General features: G+C 28.8%; 2 protein-coding genes across 5 annotated transcripts; one reads left to right on the top strand and one right to left on the bottom strand.

Annotated features, from left to right (window-relative positions):
* Positions 1-593: 593 nt before the first annotated feature.
* Positions 594-2564, bottom strand: LOC118070763 (WD repeat-containing protein 89). Its single transcript, XM_035089571.1, has 7 exons — positions 2134-2564; positions 1821-2047; positions 1413-1747; positions 1201-1329; positions 1024-1118; positions 847-949; positions 594-752 (listed from the first exon to the last, which is right to left on the bottom strand). Exons 1-7 carry the CDS (start codon positions 2295-2297, stop codon positions 594-596), a joined length of 1212 nt encoding a protein of 403 aa, XP_034945462.1. The 5' UTR covers positions 2298-2564.
* A 42-nt stretch (positions 2565-2606) lies between these two features.
* Positions 2607-10658, top strand: LOC118070743 (probable phospholipid-transporting ATPase VA). 4 transcript variants are annotated; one of them, XM_035089531.1, is made up of 10 exons: positions 2607-2877; positions 3155-3374; positions 3873-4502; positions 4579-4767; positions 4842-5102; positions 5186-5461; positions 5874-8319; positions 8424-8968; positions 9055-9261; positions 9438-10657. In XM_035089531.1, exons 3-10 carry the CDS (start codon positions 3883-3885, stop codon positions 9487-9489), a joined length of 4596 nt encoding a protein of 1531 aa, XP_034945422.1. In that variant the 5' UTR covers positions 2607-2877; positions 3155-3374; positions 3873-3882; the 3' UTR covers positions 9490-10657. The 4 variants fall into 4 exon arrangements, with proteins under 4 accessions (XP_034945422.1, XP_034945448.1, XP_034945439.1 ...); XM_035089557.1 differs by having other exon boundaries at positions 2607-3374; positions 9055-9195; positions 9438-10658; XM_035089548.1 differs by having other exon boundaries at positions 2607-3374; positions 9055-9264; positions 9438-10658.
* The last annotated feature ends 270 nt before the right edge of the window (positions 10659-10928 follow it).

Genomic DNA, 10928 nt, shown 5'->3' with positions numbered 1-10928 from the left:
GACTTATTATTAATCTAAATGAATGAATCGATGTCAATAATAATTGCTTAATATTCTTCCAATTATTTTTTTTTATATTTAAAAGTTCATTAAACAGCAAAATATTGCTATAAAATAATTTTATATATCGATCCTTGTTAAATCGTGTAAAAAGGTAACGATAGTTCGTTAAGGTGCTCAGATTAAATTATCTTTCACGAGTTAAATAAAGCTACAAAACGTATATTCTTATTAAAAATTAAAAAATTTCTTGATAATATATCCAAATGCCGTTTCTAAACGGATTAACTATATTTTCTAATGACGCCTTATGACTTTTTCTTACAATTCTATACTATTAATGTATGGAAGTTTACATTCCTAACTAATTCAAAGACATACTATATGTTTGTTATCATTATATCATCCATTAATTCATCGATAAATAAGTAGCTGCCTCAAAAAGAGAAAAAGAATATTTATTATAAATGTACATAAAATTGTTATTGTAATAAAATAAACCAAGATAATAATACACAAATATCAAAATGTATTTATTAATATTCACATCATTCATAATTAATTTTTATAAAAAAAATAATATTATACAAATCTCAGCAGTAATATGGTTTAGTTCTATGTTGTTTATCACGAACTTTACTATTTGATTTTGTCATTAACTTTCGGTCTATAGGCCTCGAAATCATTGATGATTCGTTTGGTTTCCACAAATTTAATATCCCACTTTCACCGCCAGTTACTAATATTTCACTCTATAAATTTTTTTTTTCAAACCAATTAATAATTAGTGCTTAAGATTATATAAAGAGTCGTTCTATTTTATAATTTTTTAAATATAATATTTACCTTAATATGACGCCAGCTATCACGTACAATCTGTTTATTTCCATTAAAGTCATAACACACTTCCAATTCATTTTTATCTACTATTACTCCAGTTAAATTTTCTCTGTAAGATTAAAATAAAAATTAAATCTCTTTTCAGAAGAGTATTATATTTGATTATTGTGTTTAGATAAATACCCTTTTATTGAATTGGAGCCTGTTAATAAGAATGAAAAATCGCTTGATTCTGCTTTATGCATTTTAACTAAATAACAATTGTCTTGATCTTCATTCTATAATACAATGAATTGAATTTATTTATAAAGAAATCAAAATAATTGATTGATAAAAACAAAAAATTGAAATAAAACTTACTAAGAAATGAGCAATACAATTGCGATTATATTTTATGAATGGTGATGCATCTTCACATTTCCACAGTTGTAATGAATGTGTATGAGTGGTACACCAAATGTTACCATCCTCTAACCAACCAACTCTATCCTATATTATATAAGATTAAAAATATTGATATCTTTCACATTAACTTCATTAAACTAATGAATAAATAAATCAACAATTCTTACCACTGAAGACTCAGTATTAAGTGAATAATTCAATGCTAAATCTTCGGAAGATTGCGTTAAATCGAAAACATTTATCAAACCATCCGTACTACCAGATGCAAGAATGTCTCCTTTTGTGGAATGAAATTGTAAAGATGTCACATCATCCATGTGTGATTCCCAATATCCTCCAAGTAAATTGTTTTTACTATCAGGTTTGGAGTTGTTATATCTGATGTCCCAGAATAAAATAAACGCATCACCACCCACATGTTCTGTTCCAGCAGCAACAAGTCTATCATCGCAACTGATGTCGAAACTTGCTAATGGTTTGAGCTTACCCTCACTTGAATTATCTAATAAACAAATAAATTAATTTCTTCAATATTTGTGTGTATAAAGTTGATTTATTTCCTTCTGCTTTATTACCTTTCAATTCCGCAATTATTTTTCCTTTAGCTCTTAAATCACAAACTGTAATAAATCCATACTTTGTGGCAGTATATAAGATATTTTTTGAATGTGGACTGAATTTGACTCCGACAATTGGTGAAGAATTATGATTTAATGTTATAAACTTTGATAAAGTTTCACCGACATTATAGACAATACAAGAATAATCAGAAAGTGCTGCACAAACTCGAAACTCTGGTTCACTATTAACAAATTGATAAGGTTAAGTGAATTTTTTTTCGAAAGTTACACATAAAAAGAGTGTAATATTATTTTATTAAAAACATACTTTTGAGTTCCACAGAGTTCTAGAATATACGTTTCATCAGTCGAAACTACATCTTCCATAGACAGTATCATTTCACATCTGTTTACAATACTTTTATCAAGGCCGTTTTCGTGAACTCCATTTTCTATGTCTTTTTTTCTTGAGGAATCGACTATTTTCGGCATTTTAATGATGGAATACTTTCATTACACAATAAATTTACTTATGATTATTATACTTTCAATGTATGTTATTTTATTTAGATTAATCTATAAAAACAATGTTGCTGCGCAAATAATATAGGTTAAGATTCGAACCACCCGGGATCAAATGATAATGGTGTAACAATACAGTAGCACCAATTGCATAATTATTTCAAAATTTTGTTTTTATAGAAATTATCTACAGAGTAATGTGATGGTAAATTACCGACAGATACTTAATCTCTCTCGATAACAATTCATAACCTCACAAAAAAAAATGTACAACATATGTTATTAAACACATACATACATTTCATATGAACGATGTTCCATACAGTCATTGTTGAATAATTCTACATAGTTGATTGTTATAGATCGTTCATCAAGTACTGAATTCCTACAATTGTTTTCAGAAACCACAGTTTGTGTTCGCGCATGCATTGATTATTCTGACTTTTAACGCTTTATTCGAGTGTAATATGCCTTTAGTGTTGTCAGAGTGTTCAACTTCAAAGTACAAAACAGATAGACGACATTGTTAATGTCACGTCACAATATAATTGTCAGTGTAGTAATACATGCATATATCTGCTTATTTTTTTAAATTTTTTTCTGTTATAAACTTCATTGAAATAATTATGTTCTATTGTTAAATGATTTTATTGGTAGTATTTTTAGTTGAATACTCCAAATTATAAATCACAAATTACTGTAACTAAATCCAGTATATGATAAAATTTGTCTAAATAAATTATGTGTGCCTTATTTGATAAAAGAAAATTTAAATAATATCGATCGTTTGGTATCGCAAAATGAATTAACTATATAATTCATTATAGAATCGTGCAATGAAATATGAGAGGAGAATTGCAATAAAACAAACTGTTGCATCAATGAATCTTAAGGCTCATTCAATAAGAGCTAATGAAATGTAGAATTTGCTGAAAAAAATTAATTATGTCGAATAAAAAATTGAAAAGAATATTATTTCAAGATATAAGAGCTTTATTGTAAATATCCTCAAAATAAAACATAATAGCTGTAAAGTTTTTAAAAAATGTAAGTAAATAAACAATTAATTAACTTGTTTTTATGTAAACTCTATTGATTATGACTTGAAAAACAATTAAAATTATAATTATCTAATTTTTTGCATGTTTATTACGTCACTTAACGTAACATACGTTATTTACTTTTTGCCGATAATTCACTAGTAACTGAAAATTTGCTGTATTATTCCAATCCATTTATAGATCCGTTAAATATAGGTATTTTTCATTAAGTAAACATTTGTTTCAGTGTTAAATAAACTAAGCTGCACTTGACCTAATTTAGAAATTTATACATTAAGCATTACATTCTACGTAACTTCGAGAAAAAAAATATCAATATTTCGCAACTCAAAAGGGTCAAGGATAATATCATGCTCTTTTACAAATAACAATCAATAAAAGTAGTATTTAATTGAATATAAAATAACAAAAATATCATTTCCTTCTTCTGATTTATGAATTTCCAAATAATCGATCGATGAATAATTTATCGACGTAATTTCAGATGTACAAGCATGTCTCAAAGCAACAACAAAGAACAGGCAGTACACGAGGAGACCGGTTCGCTATACGTATTTCCAACTATTCAAGCTACTCCACGAATATCTTCTCAGAATTCCTCAAATACAAATTTACCATCGCCTACAATTATGACATCAACACTTTCGTCATTGACAATAAAAAAGGATACCGTTCCAATCGTCAAAAAAGAAGAAAGCAGTAATGTTTCGAAAGATCATTTTTCTTTATCATCATCACCATCTCGGGGGCCACGAACTCATACAAGGTCAGCTAGTCATGCTGGAGTTCTTGCAACTTCTTCATCTACAACGGGGACAGGTTTTCAACCTTTAAGCCATGATTCGCCGGCTAATTCCAGTGTAACTTTATCATCTGGAATATCACGTCCTTCGGCGTTAAAAAAACCTGGGCATCAGCGTGCACTCTCACAAGGCCAAGCAGCTCTTGGTGATATGCAACCAGGTTTACAATCCCAGGTGGGACACAGTCGAGTTGGTTCAAAAACTGATTTTATATTACCACCTGGTCATCGAGAAGGTCCTAGACCTTCCATAGCAGTCACTGGCGGTATAAAAACACCATCTTTTCGTGGTCATTCTCGACAAGCTTCAAGGTGGTGATTAAATGCAAATTAACAAGCATTTTATAGCAACTTTATCTTAAATACCAATCTTGTTTTTGCCTTTTAGATCAGAGTCAATTTATACAATAAGGCGTGGTGTAGCACCGTCTTGGTGGAGAAGACTATGTGCTCATTTAGGTCTCGGTCATCCTCCTATAGAAGAATCATCACGATTAAGAACTATTGTACCTAATCATCTCGTACCTTCAAAAACACCAGCACGACTACATCCAAATGGTCTATATGTTGACAATAGGTAATTTATATATTATATATTAATTTTTAAAAATATTTTATAATTTTAATTAATAATTATTTCATGGTTTATAGTGTACGAACAACTAAATATACAACTTTAACCTTCTTGCCGCGTAATTTGCTGGAACAGTTTCACAGAGTCGCAAACCTCTACTTTGTTTTTATTGTTCTACTTAATTGGGTACCAGCTATCAATGCATTCGGCAAAGAAATTGCAATGATTCCCGTTGTTTTTGTTCTTGGTGTAACTGCAGTTAAAGACTTCTTCGAAGATAGAAGAAGATACGCAAGTGATCGTAGAGTTAATAATTCAATGTGTAGAGTATACGTTAGGTATATTTTATTTTTTGCACAATTTTTTATATTTTAAAATGAATTTATTCAATTGTGTAATATTCATTGTTTTATTTATGTAGTGAAATTGATCGATATGCTAAAGTTGCGTGGAAAGATATTAAAGTTGGAGATGTGGTGCATTTATCAAATAATGAAGTAGTCCCAGCAGATATTCTTTTACTTAGAAGTAGTGATCCTCAAGGATGTGCTTTTTTAGATACTTGTAATCTTGACGGAGAAACGAATTTAAAACAACGTCAAGTTATACGAGGTTTTCTAGATCATCAAAATTCATTTCAACCATCTAAATTTCGATCAGTCATTGAAGTTGATCAACCAACGACTAAAATTTACAGGTAAAATATTATTTTAACGATATATAATATTTTTTTCATTTTTCTCTAAGGTAAATATTAGTACATTGCCTTGAAATTTGAGATATTTTATCAATTTTTTTTTTAAAGTTAGAAATGAATTAGTGTTAAAACACTAGAGTATTTTATTCTATGATAGATGATGAGATATAGAAGATATAGATAAATCATGTTTGAAAAAAAATTAATAAATAATCATGAATTATTATGATAGTATTGTAACACAAGTAAAAGTGAGCACAAAGAAAAATGATAAAGTTTACCACACTTTAAAGATAACTACACTCTTAACATGATAAAAATTTTCCGCTTTGCATCACGTTTGAGACACTCATTTTCCACTTTAAAATTTTACTAAGTAATGTTAAAACTGATAATGTCCAACATTTTACAGATTTTATGGAGCTGTTGTGCATCCTAATGGTACAAAAATAGGAGTAACAACAGAAAATCTTTTACTACGAGAATGTTTGCTCAAAAATACCGATTTTGTAGAAGGGATTGTTGTTTATGCTGGCCATGAAACAAAAGCTATGTTAAATAATGGAGGACCACGTTATAAAAGATCAAAACTTGAGAGACAAATGAATTTAGACATTGTTTGGTGTGTAGTAATATTAGTAGTGCTTTGTATTATTGGTGCGGTTGGCTGTAAATTTTGGCTCTCTGCATTTTCTGCTGATGATGCGCCATTATTTTTACCACTTTTATCATCTCAAAATCCTAGTTATGAAGGTATGCTTACTTTTTGGACATTCGTCATAATTCTACAAGTCATGATACCTATAAGTTTATACGTAACGATGGAAATGGCAAAAATAGGACAAGTCTATCATATTGGACATGATACTGAACTTTATGATGAAGTAAGCCAACGTAAAGCTGAATGTCGAGCTTTAAATATCACTGAAGAATTAGGACAAATACAATATGTGTTTTCTGATAAAACAGGAACATTAACAGAAAATAAAATGATATTTAGAAGATGTACAGTTGGTGGTCAAGATTATTCTCATTCTGGTGAGAATGAAAATTTAACAATATGTACTCGATTAAAAGAAGATTTATCAATAGGAAATATGAGACACAGACTTCAAGAATTTCTTATATTATTAGCTATTTGTAACACTGTTGTAGTTAATACTACTCCACATCATGACACAATGAATTCAAGTGGAGTAATTGAAGAGCCTGAAAATAATGAAGTACCTATTATAAAATATAAAAATCAACAATTATCAGGACTGCAAGCATTAACTTCAGCATCATCATCGCCATCATCTTCGATATCATCATCAGCCCAATTATCAGCTCCACCACCGTCATTATTGCCATCTCAACTATTACCATTATCAACACTGCCCTTAACTACTTCATTTGAAGAATATGATCACGGAAATACAGCTGCCTCAGCTTCTTCGATATTTAATAAAACGCCACGATCAAATAGAAATTTTTCAAATAAAATTCCTAGGCCAAAATTATTAAATATTCCAACAATATCCGGAATGCTCATCAGAAAAAATTCACCAAGTGAAAAAGCCCGAAGAAATAGAAATATAAATAGTAATTCTCAAGATATTTATATATCAAATATAAATTCTCCACCACTTACAGACGATCCCACAAATATTATTTACGAAGCTGAAAGTCCTGATGAACTTGCATTAGTTCATGCTGCCAAAGCTTATAATATAAGATTAATTAAAAGAACAGCCTCAAGTATTATAATATCATTGCCTGATAGATCAACACTTACATTTGAAGTTCTTCATATTTTACCTTTTGATTCGAATAGAAAATGTATGTCTATTATTGTACGACATCCACTTACTAATGAAATTACTTTATATACAAAAGGAGCTGATACTACTATTTTATCATCATTAACAGAAAGTTCTTCAACTGGTATATTTGATGATGATCAATCATCAGCAATATCTACCTCAAATACTGTCAACGTAGTTAGACAACAATTATATACATATGCTCGTCAAGGTTTAAGAACTTTAGCAATGGCCAAAAGATCTTTAACACAAAATGAATTTGATGTTTGGAATGAAAAATTTATGGAAATAGATAAATTAGCAACAAATGATAATCGTGATCGTAAACTTCGTGAATGTTATGCATCACTTGAATCCCACTTGACGTTATTAGGAGCTACTGGAATTGAAGATAAACTCCAAGAGGGTGTACCTGAAGCTATAAGCACTTTAATAGAAGCAGGAATAGTCGTTTGGCTTTTAACGGGAGATAAACCTGAAACTGCAGTGAATATTGCATATTTAGCAAAATTATTTACACCAGCAATGCAATTATTAAGATTGCAAACCCGGTCTAAATCGATTACAGAAACTTTAATACGTGGTTATCTCGAAGCTATTAGACTTAATGAAACTGAAAATGAAAGACAACAACGGGCACTTGTTGTAGATGGAAAAACATTGACTTTTATTCTAGATCCTCGATCGGGTCTTACTAATGTATTTTTAGAATTAACACAAAACTGTTCCAGTGTTTTAGCTTGTCGTGTTACACCTTTACAGAAAGCTTATATTGTTAAAACTGTGAAGGATAAATTACGTATACGAACATTAGCAATAGGAGATGGTGCTAACGATGTGAGTATGATCCAAACTGCTGATGTAGGAGTCGGAGTTTCTGGAAGAGAAGGAACACAAGCAGTTATGGCATCAGATTTTGCTATTGCTAAATTTCCGATGCTCACACGATTACTCCTATTACATGGCCAATGGTCTTATGATAGACTTGCTCGGATGATTCTTTATTTTTTTCATAAAAATGCCATTTTTGTTTTTCTCATCTTCTGGTATCAGGTGAGTTTCTTTAGATCACTAGTTATACTCATTAACAAGTTTGAAAAAATATAACAAGTAGTTTATCTTGAAATTTTTTTTTCTAAATGTACGTTTTTTTTCAGCTTTATTGTGGTTTTTCTGGAACTGTAATGATTGATCAAATGTACCTGATGTTTTACAACCTTTTTTTTACCTCACTTCCGCCTTTGGCTGTTGGAATTTATGACAGAATTGCTTCATCGAAGATTTTGTTGTCTTATCCAGAACTTTATAGTCGAGGAAGACTTGGGCTTGTTTATAAACCACATTCATTTTGGATTACTATAACAGATGCACTTTATCAAAGTATCGTTATATTTTTCATAACTGAAGCTGCTTATCATGATTCTGATGTTGATATTTGGGAGTTTGGTACTACAATAATTACATCATGCATCATTGTAATGCTTATTTATGCAGGATTGGAAGTTAGATCATGGACTATTATTCACATTGGAACTATTATAATTTCACTCGGAATCTTTTTTGGATTTAGCTTTTTTTACAATGTTATTTACATCGGTTTTATGGATTTAGCTAAATCGTATTGGGTTATGCCAACTGCCATTTCACGTCTTTCATATTGGCTTACAGTGATATTATCATCCGTCCTTGCTATTTTACCAAGGTATATTAAATAATTATTTTAAAATTTATTTTTTAATTTGAACTAGATTTGTTAATTTTAAAAAATTATTTCTGTTTTTATTTCAGACTTGTGTATAGAGCAGTAAAAAATACAGTAGCTCCAGACATGATGCTACGGGCTAAGATGGAGTATCAAATAAAACAAGAAGCTGCAAAAACAACATCTATGATGATGACTCCTTCACAGGCTTCTACAACGACTGAAAGGTATCGAAGAACAAGTCGAAATAGTATCATCACCACTGATTGTTTACGAACATCACAACACACACGGTAGTAAGAATTTTATCTTTCACAAGATCGGAAAAATGATACTTTAATAAATAGATAAATCACTCTTTCATTACATAAGTTTATCAAATCTCACCATAGTTTTATAAATTCAATATTTATGTTTGTAATAAATTTCATTCATTCTAATAACAATTGACATTTTTTCTCCTCTACAGATCTGGAAATAATGAAGACTTAAACAACACATTAACTACTATTGTTGCATGAAACGGCACATCAGGACGTAAGTTCAATGAATCTTAAATTGAAATGCGATTGTTTTCTACGTGAATAAAATTCTAATGAAAGAAAAACGCATACCAGTAAATAAATGATCAAAGAATTAATATTTTTATAAAAGTGTATTTACTTAGATAATTGTCGTAGATTTCATGATGATGGAATTGATGTATAAATACACTAATTGGTTATATCTTGAAGTTTGTTTATTGGTAAAGGTTTTTCAAATGTAACTTTCAAAATTAATTTTTATATTATCAGATAGAAAAACTATAATGATTAATTGTTGAGACTATTTTATAAGAAAGTTTAAATAATTGAATTTAAAATGGAGATGAATGTTAACAACTTTTTCAAGAATCAGGTATTCAAGATGTTGATCAATAAAAAAAAAAAAATAAATGTATGGTTGGAATGATGTTATGCATAGAAATATTGGTATGTCCAAGATTAATATATTTATTTATTTATTTTTTTACTCTATAATATTTAAAAATAATTTAATGTATACACATTTTCATTTTATTACTACAATGAAAAATTATCTTAATTACAATTATGAAATATTACAAATAATGAATGACCTTGCAAGTGTGGTCTACAATTTATTGCATTTATCGGCTGTGACTATAAGATACAAGGGACCAAGTATTTTATTAATAGAATGAAATACATATTGAAGTTGACAATCGCAAGACTTGCGTCTTAATATAATACTAAAACATAACGAAAAATGTGTTCTAGCCAAGAACTAAATCAGTTCAATCAATTTATCATAATATTTAACACATTTTTTGCATCGTTAAAATACAATAGTAATTGTATGTAAATTATTTAAACTGGAGAGCTATGCATTTTGCATTTAAAACTTTTATATGTTTTGCATACGATAAAATATTTTATGTACTGAAATTGGAGTAGTAATAATTGTGATTACTAATTTGAATAATGAGTTTAAATATAAATGTTAATAATAATATAAGAATACCTCATAAGATGTGTCAATATCACTTAGAAGTAAAAAGATATTGAAAAATAAAAGTTAATCACTTAATGATTATTATATTGTCTATACAATTTAACGTGCAAGTTGAAATATATCAAGAGCCCATTTATGTACATGTACATACTTGTTATAAATAGTTACAAATACTATTATAATGTATAATTACGTAAGTTATGTGATTGTAATTTTACTTCACGTTATTTATTAATAATATTATATATTTATAATGTATGATATATAAAAGAAAAAATGATAACAAAAATTTTATCTTTTGAATTAAAATTTTATAACAATTCAATAAAATAACATATTTATAATCAACATAGTTTTACCTTCATTTTCATCGATATTTTTTTGAATCAATATACGTAATAGTTAGTTATAAAAGTCATGAGTAAAGACAAAGAAAATAACTATATCA

This window comes from Chelonus insularis, unplaced genomic scaffold (assembly GCF_013357705.1).
Source record: "Chelonus insularis isolate UGA/USDA-ARS -01 unplaced genomic scaffold, ASM1335770v1 contig_130_pilon, whole genome shotgun sequence".
Classification (NCBI taxonomy): domain Eukaryota; kingdom Metazoa; phylum Arthropoda; class Insecta; order Hymenoptera; family Braconidae; genus Chelonus; species Chelonus insularis.
The sequence above is the reverse complement of the archived record's forward strand: the minus strand, read 5'-3'. Positions and strand labels throughout refer to the sequence as shown.